This window comes from Panthera leo, chromosome C1, assembly GCF_018350215.1.
Source record: "Panthera leo isolate Ple1 chromosome C1, P.leo_Ple1_pat1.1, whole genome shotgun sequence".
NCBI lineage: Eukaryota > Metazoa > Chordata > Mammalia > Carnivora > Felidae > Panthera > Panthera leo.
In genome coordinates this window covers 202,214,305-202,235,412 of record NC_056686.1, presented here as the reverse complement: position 1 = coordinate 202,235,412, position 21,108 = coordinate 202,214,305, and the positions used below count along the sequence as shown (strand labels likewise).

The 21,108-nt window shown below is 50.1% G+C and overlaps 1 protein-coding gene across 5 annotated transcripts; it reads left to right on the top strand.

Annotated features, from left to right (window-relative positions):
• The first annotated feature begins 1,738 nt into the window (after positions 1-1,738).
• On the top strand, positions 1,739-20,770 carry LOC122226671 (aspartyl aminopeptidase). 5 transcript variants are annotated; one of them, XM_042950227.1, is made up of 16 exons: positions 1,739-1,899; positions 10,011-10,058; positions 10,966-11,059; positions 11,146-11,234; positions 11,356-11,469; positions 11,690-11,815; positions 12,020-12,150; positions 12,412-12,487; positions 12,595-12,702; positions 13,448-13,525; positions 14,737-14,820; positions 15,840-16,000; positions 16,379-16,418; positions 16,523-16,624; positions 20,162-20,329; positions 20,636-20,770. In XM_042950227.1, exons 1-16 carry the CDS (start codon positions 1,840-1,842, stop codon positions 20,684-20,686), a joined length of 1,530 nt encoding a protein of 509 aa, XP_042806161.1. In that variant the 5' UTR covers positions 1,739-1,839; the 3' UTR covers positions 20,687-20,770. The 5 variants fall into 5 exon arrangements, with proteins under 5 accessions (XP_042806161.1, XP_042806162.1, XP_042806165.1 ...); XM_042950231.1 differs by having other exon boundaries at positions 1,765-1,825; XM_042950228.1 differs by lacking the exon at positions 10,011-10,058.
• Positions 20,771-21,108: the final 338 nt, after the last annotated feature.

The window sequence follows — 21,108 nt, the reverse complement described above, 5'->3', positions numbered from 1 at the left end:
CCTGGATGGCTCAGTCAGTTGAGCACCCACTCGATATTGGTTCGGGTCATGATCTCACGGTCGTGAGATCAAGCCCCACGTCCGGCTCCACACTGACAGCACGGAGCTTGCTTGGGACTCTCTCTCTCCCTCTCTCTCTGCCCCTTCCCCTGCTTGCACTCTCTCCGTCACTTAAAATAAATAGACATTAAAAACATGTTTCTAATTTCTTTTCATTGTATTTATATTAGAGAGAGAGAGAGAAAGAGAATCCCAAGCAGGCTCCGCGTTTAGCGCAGAGCCCCACGCGGGGCTTGATCCCACCACCCTGGGATCACGGCCTGAGCCGAAATCAAGAGTCAGATGCTCAACTGACTGAGCCACCCAGGGACCCCTTTTAAAAAAATGTTTTTAAATAAATAAAAGGTAAAAGAAACAGGTGAGATTAATTTTAATAATATAGTATTTTAACCCAGCTCTTCCAAAATGTTACCGTTTCAACATGTAATCAATATTTTAAAATTGAGATTATATATTTTTTCATAAGCTGATGTGTATATTGCTTTCTGTGTGTTGCATCTCTCAATTCAGACTAGCCCCACTTCAAGCGGTCAGCAGCCACACGTGGCCGGTGGCTACTCTACGGGGTCGTGCGTACACACTTTTATTACGTGTGGCTAATCACCCCTCCCCACATGTCCTGTCTCCCCAGGGAGATTAGAAGCCCCCTGGGTCAGAGCTTTCACTTCATTCATCCCTGTATCTCCTGTGGCACGTTAAAGCTGTGCGCCCCCCCCCCCCCCACCTCAGGAGGGGCCCTCCAAGCATGTTTGTTGATGGGAGTGAGCGTTGGGGATTGATTTTTGTGGTTTAGTTATGGCTGTAAATGGTGTTTTATAGATCGCTTCTATAGATGCACCCTGCTGCAATATTAGCAGAAACAAGCAGCCGTGGTTGTCAGCAGAGGCAGAGGCAGACGCCTCAGGGCAGTTAGGGCCCCCTGACTCAGGCTGGGGAAATCCTGCCAGACCATATACCATTTCTCTGGCTTAAGTGCCTGTCATTGCCACAGCGTGATCCTGCCTGCAACCCCATCTCCGCAGACCTTGGATATAGCCCTCGTCAGGGCGCGTTGCACAAAGGATGCGTCTCCAGCATCCCACCACCAGGCTGGGAGCTCCTTGGGGCAGAAAAGGAGTTATTTGGGTTGACAAGAGCCAGATCCGCGACAGATGTACAAAGCGTGCCTGTCGAGTGAATAAATGGACGGACGGCTGGAGCCAGCGAAGCCTCTCATTCATGCATTCTTGCACCCCCAAAGTGTTTGTTGAGCATTTGCTACGTATCAGGCACTGTGCTGAGCACCAGGGATTCAGCAGTGAAAAGCAGATGTGGGCCAAGCCCTCTTGGAGCTGACTTTCTGGTCGGGAAATGGGATAAACAAGTAAACACGTGAAAATGAAATAATTAAGCACACTGACCTGGGAAGGGAAACAAAGGGGCCCAGAGAGAGAATGAGAGCGGAATCACTCAAGCAGAGAAGAAAGTCTGTTTGTAGCTTCTTGGGACGCAGGACCCTCCCACACCCAGGTCAGGAGTCATTGTTTAGACATCGGCGCTCTTGGCTAGCCTGAGGCTTGGCGCTGTGAGGGCATTACTGTTTCAACTTGCATTGATGATGTCACAATGGGCCCTATGGGGACAGGGACTGAGGACCCAATGAATTGCTGCAGAGGGGCAGAGGTGAGGGGAGGAGCTGGCAGAAGAGGCAGTAGGGACTCCCGCTGCCCCCCCCACCCCAGGTCTCTATCCAGCCTCTGACAGACCTGGCCCGGCTCAGGAGGAGGTGAGCAGGTGACCATGGCGATCAGCCTCTCTGCCTCGTCCATTGCCAACAACTGGCTCCCAAGCTACCCTGAGGTAACCAGGCCTGCCTTCTAGGTCTGTCTTGGGTGGGAGAGTCCCAGCCAGAGCAGATCGCCAATCTGTAAGCCGAGCATTGTCCTAGGCATTGTGGGGGGTGATAAGATGCGGGAGCTATGGCCCCTACCCTCGAGTTGCTGACAAATTAGACCTTGAGCAAGAGGCTTATCAGAATAATACTCCTCATCCTCTCCTGGCTAGCTTTGGAGGCGGAGGGTGCTAATTGTTGATGGGATCATTACAAACATCCCTGTCTGGTCCCCCAGTTTCTCTCTGTGTGGGCCCACAAGGCACTGAGCTTAAGGGCAGCTCCCCCGTCGGCCGCAGTATTTTTGAGAATCTGAACTGTGTTTCTCAGGGTGATCTAAGGATAGAATTTGCAGCACGAGATAAAAACACACATTCCTGAGCCTCAGCCCAAACCTTCCAAAGCTGCTCATGAATCTGCATTTTCAAAAACACCCTAGGTAATTTTTACCCTAAGCACTGCCCTGGTGTTTAAATACCTACTATATTTCCCCAGTCCAGCTGACCAGCCTGGGTCAGTTTCTCCGTCCAACATGGGTGTTGGTTTTGATATTTTTATTACTGATGAAAAGCCATGATTCATAGGCTGCTAGTGGCTGGCTGTCAGCTTGGAAGGAATCAGAGGCCACTGAGAAAAGAATTCTCTATCTTTTCGATCCATCTATAAAATGCTTACCTGAGCAGACACTGTTTAAAAGCCATTAAAATACCAGACACAGAATAACCCAGTCCCTGGAACTTTATAGACATATTTACTCAAACCCAAGTGCTTGCAAAAAGTAAATAAAAGGGAAGCAAAATGAGCAAGCCACCCCTAGAAATACAAACAGAAAGTAAACAGCCCTGTTCACTAAAATAAACAGGACAAATCCAGCGAGGATTAAATGACCTCTAGTCAGACAGGCTCAGAGCCAGAAATGCCCCATCTTGGCTCCGGGAGGAAGGAGAGGTGAGAGCCTGTCCCTGTCACCTGGGGGTATATGCCAGGCTCACTGCCTTGGTGGCCAGAGCCGGGCCTGCAAAAGCAGACATCATCCTGGGGGGTATGGGTGCTCCCCAACCCTCCCTGCAAGCCCGCCGCGGGGCCTGAACATCTCCATGTTTCAAGATCAAGAAGTGTGCCCCAAAAAGTCTCTGACAAAATGCACATTTTCTGGAGGTATAGAACCTTGAGTCGCTATTATATGCCATTTACTCCTTAATTTAGCGAACATTTATTTAGCACTTGCTGTGTTTCAGGCCCTGAGCCCGTCGCTAAAGATATCAAGATAAGGAAGGCATAACCGTGCCCTCAAGTTGCTCACAGCTTAATATGAAAGAAACAAGAACAAATAGTAACATATAGTGTTCACTGCCGATTCGACACACTTAATGATAAGCACCCTACAGGCACTCTTTAGCCCTCATAACATGATGGGTCTCATTTAAGGATCTCATTTACTCTTCCTGACATCAGGCAGTCATTACGGATGCCTTTCCACATTTTACAGATGCGTAAACTGAGGCTCAAAGTCTATGGTATGATGGTAAATGGTTAATAAGCCCTTTGAAACTAAAAAAAAAAAAAAAAAAAAAAAAAAAAGCCCTGATTCATAGTGTTTGTCAATCTCGGTAGTGTAAATACTCCCGGGTTGGTTTCAAGCTACCAGCCCGATGTCACTGAATGTGGAGTTGGAAAGACATAGGGGTGTGAGCTGGTTCCAGCACTTCAGGCAAACAAGGCTCACAGCTAATCAATGGAGGGGCCAGAACTTAAACCCAGGTATGTGTAATCCCAAGCCCCCGTGCACAACCACTTTGTTAAACCGTCAATAACTACATGGGATCATTGACATTTGAAAGGGGATACATCTTAAGACCTTTGTGAAGTGCCAGTTTTACAATGCTCCATAAAACTTCTTGGCTGGTTAATAGCCTGTGCTTCCTCTAGCTCTGTTTTTATTACCCACAAGAGCCGTTGGTTTTCTTTCGAGGGCCATTTAAAAAACTTTTTAATTTTGAAATAATTATCATTCACAGGAGGTTGCTAAAATAGTACAGAGAGGGCCTGTGTACCTTTAACCCACTTCCCTCAATGGTCACATCTTACATAACGACAGGATAATATCACAATCAGGCAAGTGACATTGGCAAAAGGTGTGTGTATATTTCTATGCCCTATTACCTAGGAGTGCCAGATTTGACAAATAAAGATAAAGGATACTCGGTTATTTTTTTTTTTTTTTTAGTGTAAGTATATCCCATGCAACATTTGGGACATACTTATACTAAGAAATTATTGTTTATCTGAAATGCAAATTTAATTGGGTGTCCTGTATGTTAGCTGGCAACCCTCATTTTATCACATGTATAGAGGCATGCAACCACTGCCCTAATCAAGATACAGGACCATTCTGCCACCACAAAGATGTTCCTTGTGCTACCCCTTTAGAATCACGCCTGTCCCTTGGCAACCACTAATTCCCTCTCCATGCCTATAATTTTGTCATTTTTTTCCCCGCTTAGCATAACATCCATGAGATCCAATCAAGTTGTTGCAGTTTTCAATACTTTGTTCCTTTTAAATGCTGGGGAGTATTCTCTGGGGGCCAATTTTAACAATGAACAATTTTTTTTTTAATCTCATTCATTGGGTATTTATTGTATCTCTACAAGGTGCCAGATGCAGACATGGAGCAGGTGATCTCGGTGCAGTCAGGGCTGGGTGTTTGCCAGGCAAGTAAGCAAATGCAGTGGCAGGGCACAGGCATGATTAAGACAACTGAGTGAATTATGCTGGAACCCGATGTGGGGCTCAAACTCAACATGATCACATGTGAGATCATGACCTGAGCCGAGATCAGGAGTCAGATGCTTAGGACACTTAAACCAACCGAGCCACCCAGTTGCCCCTATTTTTTGTTTAAATATCATCAACATCAAAAGAAACATTCTATCCACACCTCCTTCCAAATGTAGACACAATTTCTATATCAGAAGTAATACAGGGGTGCCTGGGTGGCTCAGTCAGTTGGGTGTCCGACCTCAGCTCAGGTCATGTTCTCACGGTTCGTGGTTCCAGCCCTGCGTCGGGCTCTGTGCTGACCTCAGAGCCTGGAACCTGCTTCAGATTCTGTGTCTCCCTCTCTCTGGCCCTTCCCCATTCACGCTCTGTCTCACTCTCTCTCAAAAATAAACATTAAAAAATTTTTAAAAATAAAAAGAAGTAATACAGTTTTACATGGTTTTTTTTTTAATTTTTTTTTTTAACATTTATTTTTGAGACAGAGAGAGAGCATGAACAGGGGAGGGTCAGAGAGAGAGGGAGACACAGAATCTGAAGCAGGCTCCAGGCTCTGAGCCATCAGCACAGAGCCCGATGCGGGGCTCGAACTCACAGACTGTGAGATCATGACCTGAGCCGAAGTCAGCCGCTTAACCGACTGAGCCACCCAGGCGCCCCTACATGGGTATTTTTAAAAATTTTTAAATGTTTATTTTTGAGAGAGAGACAGAGTGTGAGTGGGGGAGGTGAGGAGAGAGAAGGAGACAGAATCTGAAGCAGGCTCCATGCTCTGAGCTGTCAGCACAGAGCCCGACACGGGGCTTGAACTCACAGACTGCGAGATCATGACCTGAGCCAAAGTCAGATGCTTAACCGACTGAGCCACAGAGGCGATTACATGGGCATTTTTAAACTGAAGATTTTAGGGTTAAGTGTTAACTAACAAATTGCTCACTAACTCAATCAGGGTACAGAAGAAAACAAGATGTTCACAAAAAGTACTTAAAGATCATCTTTCCATCTGTTTTTTAAATTTACTTATTTCGTTTTAAAAGTGGGTAATATGTGGATGTAGAAAAAAATTCAAAACATACAAAAGGATTTATAAGAAAAAAGAAACATTCCTCCTACCACAGACCCTTAGCCAAAATTTCTCTTTCCCAGAGTCACTATTTTCTTGTGACTGCTTTTAAACATATAAGAATGCGTGTATGTATGTGTGTGTGTTTATACACAAACAGAACATACCATAACTGCTATTCTGCACCTTGTTTTTTCCCTTAGTATATCTTGGAAATTGTTCCCTATCAGTACCTATAGAGGTGCTGCATTCTTTTTAACCATACAAACTACTTTTTAAAGCCTCCCTCCTAGAACGTAATTGGTTGAAAATTTCAATCTTACCGAAGATCACCTCAAGGCATCCTGGGATTTGTAGTTCTTAATCCGTTGAGTCCTGCATGGAAAACAGAACTTGAGCAGAAGACTTGTGCTGGAAACGAAAATGTCCTTCCAACAACACTGTGAGAGGACATATTGTACTGTGTCCTATGTATGCTCCTATCATTATGCCCAGAAGCAAATTATTCATACATTTAAACAACCAAGATATCAATGAGACACCCAGGTCTGTCTTAGAATCAGGAAATCAAGATCATTTTAGCAGACAGGGACAGTACAGACACACACACACACACACACACACACACACACACACACACCACGCCTTTTCTCCCTTACATTGCTTTGGTCTTCTGTATCTCAAAGCAGTCTTAACAATTATGTGACAAATTACTACTTAGAAAGCTTCTCTCACAAACAGAGGGGTCAGAAAGGATACATATAACCAATGAACACACGCTGAAGTGTGTGTGACTAATTGCTATGATAACTTCCAGGTATTTGCTCTTTAAAAGTTGTTCAGCCAATGGGGCACCTGGGTGGCTTAGTCGGTTAAGCATCTGACTTGGGCTCAAGTCATGACCTCTTCATTCGTGGGACTCAGGTCATGACCTCTTCATTGGTGGGTTCAAGCCCCGGGTCAGGCTCTGAGCTGTCAGCTGTCTGTCAGCTGTCAGAGCCTGCTTCAGATTTTGCGTCTTCCATTCTCTCTGCTCCTCCCCTGCTCATGCTCTCTCTCTCTCTCTCTCAAAAATAAATAGACATTTAAAAAAATAATAAAGTAAGATAAAAGTTGTTCAGCCAAACAGAAATGAATGATGGTAGCATTGTAAGCATCAGCTAAGGACTGGTCGGGAAGATTTTCTCAGCAGGCTGAGGGCAAGAATGATTCTCAGAAACTTTTTTTGGATCGCTAAGGTCCCCCCCTTGACCCTCCCATTTCCTAACTAATGCCATTCCATTCTCCCTCCAAACCTGTTTCCACGCACTTACATGTATATGCATATAAAATCTAGACATTTAGCTCATTATGTGAATTTTACCTAAATGCTCTTGCCGTGTAAGTGTTGTTCTGGAAATTGCCTTTTTTCCATTCAGTATATTCAGAATTTTTTTCTATGATAATACATGAAAAGCATGACCTCATTGCTTTTTTTAATTTTTTATTTTTTTACATTTATTTATTTTTGAGAGACAGAGACAGACAGCATGAGCCGGGGAGGGGCAGAGAGAGAGGGAGACACAGAATCAGAAACAGGCTCCAGGCTCCGAGCTGTCAGCACAGAGCCCGATGCGGGGCTCGAACCCATGAATCGTGAGATCATGACCCCCATGAATCGTGAGATCATGACCTGAGCCGAAGTCGGGCACTTACCGACTGAGCCACCCAGGCACCCCTGACCTCATTGCTTTTTACTACCACACAGCGGTCTAAAACAACGTGTCTCAAACTTGAATTCGCATACAGATTAGCTAGGGATCTTGTTAACATGCAGATTATGATTTGATAGGTTTGGGGTGAGCCCTGTCATTCTGCATTTCTAGAAAGTTCCCTAGAATTGTAGATGCTGCTGGTCAAAAATCACACTGTGAGGAACAAAGACGTAGAGTCTGAGAGAAGTTGTGTGCTACAGCTGACTTGGATCAGCTCGTGAGAAATGATTATCAAATGTCCAGGAGTTTTGTGATCCTGCCATTAAACATAGAAATCATTAAAAAATTCAATTATGCACTCTTAATAAATTATATTGCAAACATATAATAAATACTCAAAAATCATCACCTTCTTAGCTATTTTATTATCAGTCTATGCTCCTTTTTTAAAGTTTATTTATTTATTTATGTAAGCAATCTCTACACCCAACATGGGGCTTGAACTCATGACCCCAAGATCAAGAGTCACATGCTCCTCTGACGGACCCAGCCAGGCCCCCCTCAATCTCTGCTCTTGAGTTTATTTATGTCCATTATATCTGTATGGTACAAATCTATACAATGCCCTGCTTTTGTGCATCTCTTCCCAACTCCACATTCAGTTCATGCTGGCAGCTTGGAACGAGTCACTGGGAGAGTTTACACCACAGAAATTGGGTATAAAGGCATGCGTTACCCCAAGTCTTCTCCAACACTTGACTTTACCAGTTTTTTTCACTTTTGCTAATATGACAAATCAAAAATGGCACCTCACTTTCAGCTTGCATTTCCCAGATTACAGTGAGACTGAGTATCTCATACTCATTCTTAGGAATTTAATAGTATTTCTTGTTCTTGTAAATAGGACCCTTTTACTAGTATATTTTCTAGTTGATTATTGCACAGGAAAGCTGATGATTTTCAAAATCAGGTCACTCCTGCTACCCGCTCAAATAGCTTATCAGCTTATTTTCTTGGAGGTTCTAGGTAATCAAATAATCTATAAATAACGAGAAAATTTACTTTTCCACATTTATAGTTGTTTATTTTGCTTTGTGGCACTGGCTTTCACTGCAGAACCACGTTGACTACGAGCAGTAATAGCTCACCAGTGTCTTACTTCTGACTTGAACAGGAGCACTTCTGTATTTCCCCACTAATTTCTACTGTAGATTTCTGGTAGATAGTCTTTATCCTTCCTTTCTGGTTTCTTTCTTTCTTTTTTTTAAGCTTATTTATTTTTGAGAGAGAGAGACGGAGCACAAGCAGTGGAGGGGCAGAGAGAGAAGGAGACACAGAATACCAGAATCCAAACCAGGCTCCAGGCTCTGAGCTGTCAGCCTAGAGCCGGAGGCGGGGCTCGAACCCACGGACCGGACCTCGAGATCATGACCTGAGGGGAAGTCAGATGCCCAACGCCCCGCGGGTGCCCCCCTCTTTCTGGTTTCTTAAGAGGATTTCATTTGGGTTTTTTTAATCAAGAATAGATGTTCAATTTATCAAAATGTTTACTTTCACTTTCTAAGTTACCCATTTTGGTGTTATTTGAATTTCTCACATTAGCATGTACTTTTTTTTTTTTTTGTACTCAGAAGAGCATCAAAAATTTTTTGTTAAATCTCCTTCCCTTATACATTGCACCCGTTTCAGTCCTTGTCACTGTCCGCGAATGTGTCCCCCACTAACCAGCCTCTGGCTCTCAGAGGAAAAGAATGTTCTTTCCATGACACTCTCAGCACAAAAACTATACATTTCAATAAACAGGGAATGCCATGAATTTACCCCACCACCCGTATATTCTTGGAACACTCCCCCGCAATACCTACTTCTGTGAATTGAAGGCTGCGGGGCCTTTCTGACCACTCCCCTGGCCCATTCCTACCCCAGTATATAAAGGGCAGCTTGCTCACCTGTAATCCCTAGAGTGTTAACACCGCTGAGTGCTGGGCCCTGTTTTGTACCTAGGGGCCACCAACAGTCCTGATCAGAATCTATGACTAGGTGGGCACCTTGGTTTTTTAAATTGTGGCTTACCACTCTTGACATGTGAAAACTGGGATTGCCTCCAAGAACGTGTGGAGTTTATTTTGTCCTCTTAAGAAGTGGAAAGAGTGCAGGTATGAGTCATTCCAGATGCATCCAAACAGTTGTGTGCTCTTAGGCAAGTCATTAACTTCCCTGGGCCTCGGGGACTTGCCGTGTAACGTTACACTCACCAAGGTGCATAGAAAAAGGCAGAGAAACGATCTGAGAGTAGCTTGCTCCAGGCCCCTGGAATCAAATTAATTGGGCTCAAACCCCACCTCTGCCATTTACTGCCCTGGATAGGGTACTTGCCTCCGTATTTCGTTTCGTTCATGTGTAAAATGGGGACAGTAAAAGTACAAAGTTGACGAAGCAATAGTGAAGATTAAACGAGGTAACACGTTAAGCCTTACTGGAAAGCTAAAGCTTACCGTGAACGCTCCATGAACACAAGTCATGTTGCTTTTATTACCACAAGGGTGCCTGCGGTGAGAGAGAGCACTTTGTACCGTACTCGTCGGACCAGGTGAGCCGGCAGGGGCGAGTTTTTTCTCAGATTCTCTGACCTGGGACAGGCGACGAGGCGCGTTACTCGGAGGCTGCTCTAGCACCTCCCGGGCAGCAGAGGGCCCCCGCCCCCACCGCGGCCGGCGGGGCGGGGCTGGCGGCGCGGCCTATCTCGGGGCGGAGCAAACGGCGCGGCAGAGCAAACGGCGCGGCAGGGGCGGGCCCGGAGGCGGGGGCTAGCGAGGGGCGGGGCGGGCAGAGAGCCGGAGCCAGGCTAGCGGACACCGGCCCACGCGTCGGGTTATGCAGGTAGGTGTCTCCGGCCCGCCCAGCTGCAGCTCAGATCCCCTCCGATCCCGTTCGGGACTGAGGTCAGCAGCGCTCTGAGGTGAGGGCCGTGCCCGACCCAAAGCGAAACCGAAAGCCCGGCCTCCGTGACCTGGTCTTCCTGGGGTTGGAAAAGGGTGGCCTGCTATAGACTGTGGGGGTGGAGGGGACGGGGGGGTGGTATTCCCCAGAGAATAGGGCTTTGGCTCCTTGGTGCAGGCCCGCCCGGAGTTTAGGGGCCCGTTTGGGAGCTGAGAGCTTGGAACCGACCGGGATTTCCCCGGTGGGCGGGCACGTGGGGGTAGGATTTAGGGGGCCGGGCTAAAGCTCGTATTGGGGGCGGGCCGTCTGGGAGGAGCTGGGCGGGGAGCACCCTTGGGGTTGTGATACTTTGGCTGGAGGGCTGGAGCTTTCTGCTGAGACAGGTTTGGCCCGGCATCTGCGTCTGTCCGTAGCGAAAGGGGCGGAAGCAGAGGTCTGAACCTCGCAGCGGTCACTTAGGGAGAATGGGGCTGGGGAAGGAGGTGGTTCCCGGGGCCTGGATGATATAACTCTAGGGTCCCAAACCTCTAGGAGTCTGAGCACCTCCCCTCCCCTAGGTGGTCATGACCGGCAGAGCCCGCAAAGAGGCAGTGCAGGCCGCGGCCCGGGAACTCCTCAAGTTCGTGAACCGGAGCCCTTCTCCTTTCCACGGTAAGTGACCAGGACAGGGGAGGAGGGTGGGGCCGGTGTGCCCCCTTACCCGCTTCCATCGCTCTGAAAGCCTTCTTTCGCTATAGCTGTGGCTGAGTGCCGCAGCCGCCTCCTCCAGGCTGGCTTCCATGAACTCAAAGAGACGGAGAGCTGGGATATCAAGCCAGAGAGCAAGGTACTTGGGGTGGGGTGGGGGCAGAGAAGCATGTTCCTAGGCTGGGGCTCAAAGTCCTTTGTGCCAGCTGGCTAGCTAATCCAACTCAATCTCCGCACCCCTTCACCCCCCCCCCCCCCAGTACTTCTTGACCAGGAACTCCTCCACCATCATCGCTTTTGCTGTGGGAGGCCAGTATGTTCCTGGCAACGGTTTCAGCCTCATTGGGGCCCACACGGACAGCCCCTGCCTGCGGGTGAGGAACTGGGGCGGCGGGGGTGGGGGGGACAGGTCAAAAGGAAGTGGAGAGGTACAGGTTGGGGAGTCTATTCCTGAAACTTGTCGCCCCCTTCCTCCACACTTTGGGCCCTTCTCTGCAGCAGTATTCGCTCTGTGTTAACTAGCTCTCGATCAGTCTGTCTCCTCTCCACATCCTGTCGTTCAGCCTTCTCTCACTTCCCCACCTTCACACGCAGGTGAAACGGCGGTCCCGCCGCAGCCAGGTGGGATTCCAGCAGGTTGGTGTGGAGACCTATGGTGGCGGGATCTGGAGCACCTGGTTTGACCGGGACCTGACCTTGGCCGGACGAGTCATTGTCAAGGTGGGAACTGGGGTGGGACCTGGGAGGTTCTCACCTTCAGCTGCCTGAAGATTGACTGTGACCTTCCCTTAGGGTACCTGTGGAGAGCCCCCCAGGGAAGGGGTGGCGGGGCAGTCTGGTCTGAGGACCATGTTGGTCAGTCTGGGGTTTTAACCAACGGTGATTGGGAGGTGCCCTGGGCTGACCTGGCCTGGTGGGCCACAGTGCCCTGCCTCAGGCCGCCTGGAGCAGCGCCTGGTGCACGTGGACCGGCCCATTCTCCGCATCCCACACCTGGCCATCCATCTGCAGCGAAATGTCAACGAGAACTTCGGGCCCAACATGGAGATGCACTTGTGAGTCTGGTGCGAGGGCTGTGGCACCAGGTGAGGGAAGGGGCCCGGTGGGATCTAGGACACCACTACCTACCTAATGGTGGCCACAGCCAGGTTCTACTGTTGGGACCCAGCTGATGCTATCTGAGGTCCCTCATTGCTCTGCCACTTGGAAAGCAAGCTGAGAATCAGGGCAAGGGCAGTTCCCACTGGGAGATGCTGGAGCTCAGGGATGCCATGCCTCCAGCCCTCCCCACACTTCCCTCTTGTGACTCCACACAGAGTCCCCATTCTTGCCACAGCCGTTCAGGAGGAGCTGGAGAAGGGGACTCCTGAGCCTGGACCTCTCAGTGCTGCGGTAAGAGAGTCCCCTGCTCATGGGGAGGAGTGGGGCAGGGACTGATTCTCTGAGAAGGGGGAGGAGGGGAAGAGCAGACCTTCTCCTAACATCCTTTTGCCGTGCAGGATGACCGGCACCACTCGGTCCTCATGTCCCTTCTCTGTGCCCATCTGGGACTGAGCCCTGAGGATATCTTGGAGATGGAGCTCTGCCTTGCTGACACCCAGCCTGCGGTGAGGAATGGTTGCCGGAACTCATGGGTGGGGATCGCCGGGATCCTAGCCTGCCTCTGTGCGCCCTGAAGCACTCACCGTGTCGGCCGGTCCCCCAGTTACTCCCATCTCATCCCTGTTCTTTCCAGTAGTCATCATGCCCCTCTGCCTCCAGGCCAGTGGTTCTCAAAAGGGCACTTTCCTGCTCCAGAACTGCCTACCTGGACATCTGCGATGGGGCCTGGAAATCATTCCTTCCACACACTCCTTAGGGGTTTCTGCTGCAGGTGGTCACTCGTACTTTGACCCATACCGGCCCTACACCTCTGAGGGCAGAAGGCCTGGCTGTGCTCCCCCACCCCTTTCTCTGGAGCCTGCCCTCGTGCCCCTCTGAGTTGCCCACAGTAGGAGACTGTGAAGTCTTTGGATGTTTGGGCCTGTTTGAATGTGCACTGTTTCCGGGCTGGTCTCTTGTTTATTTCCTTAGCTTGTCTTGTGACCATTCAGCGTCTCCCTTTTCTAGTCTCACAGGAACTGGTAGGAACTATAGACATCACCCTCCCATCCCTCAGCTCCTGCCCGACCCTGTTCCCCATCGTCCACTCAGCCCTACACGGCAGGATCACAGTGCCCTAAGCCAGGGGGCAGGGAGGGGCCGCGCACAGAGCCAGGGAGGCTCGCTCACACTCAGGCGTTGGGGAGCAGGGAGAAGCAGGTGAGTTGGGGTGAGGGGTCGAAGGGCAGGCTGACTGTCCTGTATTTCTAGGTCCTGGGCGGTGCCTACGAGGAGTTCATCTTTGCCCCTCGGCTGGACAACCTGCACAGCTGCTTCTGTGCCCTGCAGGTGAGTGGCGGCGGCACCCCAGGCAGCACATCACCAGGAGGAGCAGCAGTGGGGGTGGGGAGGACTGCCTCAGGTCCTAGCAGGTCAGAAGAGGGCCGCTGGCCACCTCCCCGGTCTGCTGGTGCTGGCTGGGCCATGGGCAGGGGCTGAGGTGGGGGAAGGCTGAGAGGCCGGCCAGGGCACCATGGTGTCTCCTCCTCGCCCTGCTCCGTCTGCTTCTCCCCTGTGTTAGCCTCTGCTCCAAGGGAGAGGCCTTAGTATCTCATAAGGCAATGTCCTCCGCCTCCCTCTGCTCCCCCTGCCCTCCAGGCTGAGGCCCACCCAGCCTTCTGTCTGTGCCTTGGGGTCTCAGTAGGGCAGTCTGTCTTCCTCCCAGTCACCTTGATGTCCCCACCTTTCTATCCTAGTTACTTCTATTTCCTTTTTTTTTTTTTTTTTTTTTTTTGAGAGAGAGAGAGGGAAAGAGGGCACAAGTGAGCAAGGGGCAGAGAGAGAGAAAGAGAATCCCACGAGGGGCAGAGAGAGACAGGGGGAGAGAGAGAGAAGCAGGGCTCACCCAAGGCAGGACTTGTGCTCACCCGATATGGGACTCAAACTCACAAACTGTGAGATCACGACCTGAGCCAAAGTCAGATGGTTAACGACTGAGCCACTCAGGTGCCTGTCAGTTCTATTTCTTTCTTTCCTCTTGCCCTGTCCCTTGTCATACCTCTCCCTCCCTCCCCATCCTGTTCTTGGAGACAGGCTTTGGGCTGTAACTTGAGACCAGAGCCAGACCTGGGACCTGTATTAGCTTCTGCAGCCAGCCAGCTGCATCACCTCGATGGAGTCCGGGTCACCTGGTCACCTCTTTGGACCTTGATCTTTTCACTGAGGCCAATTAGTTTACACGCTCTGTGTGGTTCTTTTGACTTTCCAGGATTCTCAGCTCTTCCCCTCCAGCTTATTCATCCTCCTGCCTTTTGCATAGGAAGGTAGGGGAGGAGAACACCCAAAGGGTGGTTCTCCCAGCCCAGTTGAAAAGGTCTCCCGCATGCTGGGCAGCGCCCCAAGAGATGAAAGCCTGTGAAAGCCCCAGCCCACTTCCCTCCGGCCGTGATGACAGAAGGCAGGCGGGGAGTGTGAACCTCCGAGGTGTTGGTGGGGAGGGTTATGGAAGAAGGGGGGATGAGGAGGATGCTCTTGATACCGCCCCCCCGCCCCCCAAACAGGCTTTGATCGACTCCTGTGCATCTCCTGCCTCTCTGGCCGCGGAGCCCCACGTGCGTATGATTGCTCTCTACGACAACGAAGAGGTACATAGAGGGTTCTGTGGAGGGTCCCCTCTGTGAAGCTTTCTGCAGCCAGCTCGTGTCAGGTACCCACTGTAAGCCAGGGCTATTCCGGAAGCCACAAAGGTGGGAAGATACTGCCTGTGCTCTCTTAGCTCCTGGTCCCCCTGGCTCAGCATATATCTGCTTTCAGTAGTGAGACCATACCTCCTCTGTCTCTGTGTGTGCCACATGGTGAGCGTCTCGAGGACAGGGACCCTGCCCTTTCATCTGTTAGTCCCAGGGCTCAGCACATGGCGGGTCCTTTACTCTGCGTGCCTGTGTCAGGTGCAGTCTTAGACAACGCAACAGAGCCTGAACAGATGGGTTGTTCTCTCGCACATAATTGCACGGGTCAGAGTGAGCAGTTCAGGACAGGTCTCTGCCATCCTGAGCACTCGGCTTCCATCTCAGGATCCAGGGTGTATGTCCTAGCTCCTGCCGTCGTGTCTGTACTGAGTTAGGAGGAGAGGAAAGGGCACGGGGAGAGTGTACGCTCATTTAAGGCACCACCCAAAGGTGCCGTTCCTCACTGTCTGTGTTCATGGGACTTGGCATGGCCACGTTTAGCTTCAGGGGAAGCTGGGAATGTCCTCTCTACCTGAGTAGTTGTATGCTTAGCTGCAGTTGGGGTGTTCTGTTGTACAAGCTAGCACGGGTAGTTAGCCGCCTCTGTCACATGCATAAAAGAAGATTGGCCAGTGTGAGAGGGCATCTGCGAGGAGGCCCTGACATGAGGGTCAGGGGAAGGAAGAAGGGTGGGGGGGGCAATGTAGGAAGCCCGCAGAAAGTGCTGTTGCTGCCCCAGAGACAACTCAGGGTTAGTTTGGCCCCAGCCCACCATCAGGTTTTCGGTGGCACGGTGTTGGGGACATTGCTGACAACATCCCACAGTCCTCAGCCACTGAATCAGTTGGGTCCCGGGCCGGTCTGGGGTGTTGGGCCCCTCTCCTTGGCCTCTGCCTCAGGCCCCCGATCCCAGAGCCAGTCTCTGCTCTCACCAGGTGGGGTCCGAGAGCGCCCAGGGGGCACAGTCGCTGCTGACAGAGCTGGTGCTGCGCCGGATCTCGGCCTCATCCCAGCACCTGACGGCCTTCGAGGAAGCCATCCCCAAGTCCTACATGATCAGCGCAGACATGGCCCACGCCGTGCACCCCAACTACCTGTGAGTCCACCGGGCCAGGCTCGTAGTCCTCACAGCTGGCGGCCCGCGGGTAACCTAACGCTGGGCCCCAGCCCCTCCCCCTTCCCCTCCTTCCTCCTTCTGGCGGAAAGGTCAGTGGCGGCTTCCTCTTGACTGCTCCAAGGCCCAAATTGGCCAAAGTCATGTGATGCCCCTCCCAGGTACGTTGAAGAGACTCTGTGAACTTCTTTCCCTCTGTTGCTAGAGGCCGCCTGGAACACTGATATGCCTCCTAGGTCCTGCCGGGCTGGGTGGGGAAGAATGCTGGGATGCATTAGTGATGTTTCCACGGGGTAGGTGGTGGTGATGCCAGGCCCACTTCCTGTTTGCCATCCCTGGCCCTTAATCCGCCTCTTGCAGGGACAAGCATGAGGAGAACCACCGGCCCTTATTCCACAAGGTGAGGTAGTCCTGTTTCTCCTTAGGGACTTGGGAGGCCTGGCTGGTTCTGGGCCCATCACTCATGTGTGGCTCGCCCTCATTTCCTGGTGTCCCTCTCTCCAGGGCCCGGTGATCAAGGTCAACAGCAAGCAGCGCTACGCCTCGAATGCGGTTTCAGAGGCCCTGATCCGAGAGGTGGCCAGTAATGTTGGGGTGCCCCTGCAGGTGAGGCCGGGCCCTGCCTGGGAAGATGTGATGGAGGGAGTGGGGTTGGGGGACATAAGCAGATGGGCCCCCCCAGTGGAGGGGGGCCTGGTAGCCAACCTGTAGTGGATGGGCTTCCAGTTGAGTGAGAAGAGTGGGTTTTGGATGTAGGCGGAGCTGGGATGAGTGCTGGCTCTGCTGTGGGGCTGGTCCTGCCGCTGAGGGCCAGTCCCCTCATTTCTCTGAGCCTCAGTTTCCACACCTGTAAAATGGGGCTGATAACGATGCCTCTCCTGGATTTCTGTCAGAACTGAAGGTACAGAGTGCTCGAGGCACATGGTGGGTCAGTCCTGCCTTTTTCCCATCCAGCCCCCTGTGTCTCTCTGACATACCCTGGGGGCTTCCATAAGGCAAGTTCAGGGCTGGGGAGACTGGAACTCTAACGGCCTCAGCATTCTTGCCTCAGCAGTGGCCCATCTCGACAGAAATAGGTAGAAGCAGAGATTTAAGGGCCTGGGGCCCAGGTGATCCAGTGACAAGCAGCGAGCAGGTCCTGGTGACTCAGGACCCTGGCATCCTGTCTCCCGGCTCAGGGCTCTCTCTGCCGCACAGCCCCACCCTGTCCCCTGTAGACCTGAGTAGTTCCACTCTTAGGGAAGCCTCTTCGAGGAGGTGACACTTTGAGCTGGGACTTAACTACCAGAAAGAGGCGTGGGTGAGTCTGCAGGAAGAGCATCCCAGCCAAAGGGAATGAGTGCAAAGGCCCTGAGGGGAGGCGGGGACAGGAGCGAGCTTGGTCTGTCAGGAAGAGACAGAGCGCCAGTGATAGAGCTGGGGTGAGAGCCAGAGTTGCAGGGAGAGAGGCCTGCCCAGGCCAGCTTTATAGGGCCTTCTAGGCCATGGAAGGGGGTTTGCATTTTCTTCTAAGGCAGTGAGACGACATTGGAGGAATTTTCTTTAATAACTTACAGCAGAAGCAGGACATGTGTCCTTCAGAAAATTAGGAAATACAAAAAGAAACAAAATGTTAATCCACAGAGATTTGTGTATATTCTTCTAGATTTTTTTCTATGCGTATACTTAAAACATTTTTTTTTACAAAATGGAATCGTGTTGGATATATTTCTTGTTTTCTCTTCACTCCGTATTCTTTACCTTTTCATTTCAGTAAATTTTTGTTTCAATAAATTTGTATCTAATGCACAGATCATTTTTTTAAAGTAAGCTTTACACCCAGTGTGCTTAAATTCACGACCCCGAGGGGCCCCTGGGTGGCTCAATCGGTTAAACGTCTGACCTCAGCTCAGGTCATGATCTCACGGTTCGTGGGTTCGAGCCCCACTTCAAGATCTGTGCTAACAGTTCAGAGCCTGGAGCCTGCTTCAGATTCTGTGTCTTCCTCTCTCTCTGCCCCTCCCCTGCTCATGTTCTGTCTCTCAAAAATAAATAAAAAAACACTAAAAAATTTTTAATTAAAAAAATAATAAATTCACGACCCCAAGATAAAGAGTCACATGCTCTACCAACTGAACCAGCCAGTCACCTCCAGATCATTTTCAGTTTTCCCTAGTTATCCCCAAAATATTCTTTGTTTTGAGAGAGGGAGAGGGAGCTCAAGTGGGGGAGGGGCAGAGAGAATCCCAAGCAGGCTCCACACTGTCAGTGCAGAGCCCGATGTAGGGCTCAGACTCACAAACTCATGAGATCATGACCTGAGCTGAAGTCGGAGACTTAACCAATTGAGCCACCCTGGCACCTTTCCCCCAAATATTCTTTACAGACATTTGTCCCACCTTAGTATCCAGTTCAGGACCGCATTATATCTGGTTGATATGTTGCTTAAATGTCTCATAACGTAGAGCAGCCCTCACCACCCCCCTTTTAAAATAACATTGACTTAAAAAAATAAAATATTGTTGAAGAAACAAGGCTCATCATCCCACAGGATTTCCCACCTGCTGAATTTGTCTGATTGCTTCCTCTTGGTGGTGTTTAGCTGGTGCCTGTAGGTCCTGCATTTCCTGCCGATTGGAATTCATACCTAAAGACTTAGCAGATGACACATTTTTAGCCAGAAGTCATGACTGGTGGGTCCCTCATGTTGCATCATACTTGTGTTATCTGGGCGCCCCACCCTTAGTGATGCAGTGCGTTGGGGTGCCCTCCTTCCCCTCTGTCATATGGGGTTTTCCTCCTTTGGCTGGACAGTACCCTGTGCAAGTGATGAGATCCCTGACAACCAGACACATGATGGTTTTGACACCAGTCAATAATCCTTGCTGAAATCACTAAATTCATTCCCCCAATTCATCCCTTTTCTACGCATAATCCCTTCTGCATAGATTAGCTGCTGTTCTGGGAAGCAGAACTTTTCTCCCCGTCAGCCAGGGCTATTTGGTTATCATGCAATAGGGTTTCTGGTGGAAAGACAGGATAAATGCTAATTCTTTCCCTTTACTAATCAGTTTTCAAGGTGAGCTGTGTTAATAGCCACCTTACATGGTGACAGATAAGGGGCTTTTTTCCTTTTCTGTTTCTGTCATTAAATCAAGGGTTTCATTGGTTCATTATGACCCAAAGCACTGTAGCCATTTACTTTCTTCTTTTTTTTTTTTTTTCAAAATTTTTTTAACGTTTATTTTTGAGACAGAGAGCGTGAACAGGGGAGGGGCAGAGAGAGAGGGAGACATAGAATCTGAAACAGGCTCCAGGCTCTGAGCAGTCAGCACAGCTGACATAGCTAGAAAAATATACATATTTTTTGCAAACCATGAATTAATGCTATACTTATGTAAGAAGTAATAGTTACTGCTTAATTTATCTGATTTTATAATCCTGTTTTCCCTTATACTAAAAATCTTAATTTTGAACATATTATGATTTTCTTATTTACTTATTTATTTTTTTAAATGTTTGTTTATTTTTGAGAGAGAAAGTGTGAGCAGGGAAGGGGCAGAGAGAAGAGGGGGAACAGAGGATCAGAAACAGGCTCTGCTCCCAGCAGACAGCCCGATGCGGGGCTCGAACTCACAAACCATGAGATCATGCATGACCTGAGCCAAAGTCGGATGTTTAACCGACTGAACCGACCACGTGCCCCTTCTTATTTAATTTAATTTTATCAGAATGTAAAGAAATTCAGAATGCCAATAGCAATATTTCTAAAAACACTAAAACTACAGAGTGATTGTTCTTTGTGTGTGTATGGGTATAGGAAGTGAGTGTGTGCTAAGCAAGAGGTTGATATAAAGGGTACATTTTGTTTTTTTAATTCCCCTGCCTGCTATGTGGAGGAAGGAATCGTAATGGAAGGGAAGGTGGCTGGAATTAGGGTGGCAGTAGTTCAGATGGAGAGAGTAGGACCAATTCAGAATATACTGTCCTTTGGGCTTGCCATTTAATGTAGGCTATCTTTATTCTGGTCACATCTACTCTCTGAGGGGGCAGAAGTGGGCCCTCTGCCAGGGGCCCTTTCAGTCCTGCAGTTCTAAGATGACTTCCTGTTTGGGCTTAATGAGCAGACACTACCTGTTGTTCATGAACCTGTCCTCTCCGTAGGATCTCATGGTGCGGAATGACTCTCCCTGTGGAACCACCATTGGACCTATCTTGGCTTCTCGGCTGGGGCTGCGAGTACTGGATTTAGGCAGCCCCCAGCTGGCCATGCACTCCATCCGGGAGACCGCCTGCACCTCAGGAGTGCTCCAGACCCTCACCCTCTTCAAGGTGACTCCCACCTCATCCATCATCATGGTGGCTGGGCTCCTCCTCTGGTGCCTGGATTGGTTGCTGGGGCTCCATGCTACCCTGTAGGAAAGGAAGGGTGCCCATTCTTCTTGAGACACAGGGGCCCCGATCAGCCCCCAGAGGATAATGAGAGGATAGAGTGGGGACGAGAGATGGGAAGACGGGGGCAGTTGTCATGTGTGGGTCAAGGACCTGTGTCTCTCTGGCTGGGCCTGTGTTGGCGGGAGCAGGGCCCCCCCATCTGGTCTGCACTGATTCCAAATCCCTTGTTGCTCTCCATTTTAGGGCTTCTTTGAGCTGTTCCCTTCTCTGAGCCGTAACCTCTTAGTGGACTGAGGCCTCTTGGAAAGACTTCTCTTGCACTTGAGAAGTTGTCAGCTGAGCTGAAGCTGGATTATTAAAGTGGATTTTTCACTCAGATGCATTCTGTTGTGCTCATTTGAAGGCTGGAGGGGTGGGAGTTGAATCTGGCTTGAACCACTAGAACCAGAACAGAGGGGGAGGTAGGGGGCAGGTGGGGGTGGGGGCGCAGCTCCTGGGAGCTGGAGGCCTGATCTCGAATCACTTTTCCTTAAGCCCGTGCCTGAAGTGGGTGACAGGTAGGTGGGTCCACAATTGGAAGGTTCTTCTCCCATCCCTACTCCTCCCTTCTGGGAAGCAGCCTCAATGATCTTCCATTACCGGAAGAGTCCAGGAGCCCATCTCCGTGCTGTGGGGGCTCCACGCTCAGCATGGGACCCCAGAGCTGCCCTGGGCAG

Coding starts and splice junctions, on each gene's coding strand:
- LOC122226671 (XM_042950227.1), top strand. CDS start 1,840: ATGGCGATCAGCCTCTCTGCCTCGTCCATTGCCAACAACTGGCTCCCA. Junction 10,059..10,965: donor TACCGTACTCGTCGGACCAG/GTGAGCCGGCAG, acceptor CCCCTCCCCTAG/GTGGTCATGACCGGCAGAGC. Junction 11,470..11,689: donor CGGACAGCCCCTGCCTGCGG/GTGAGGAACTGG, acceptor CTTCACACGCAG/GTGAAACGGCGGTCCCGCCG.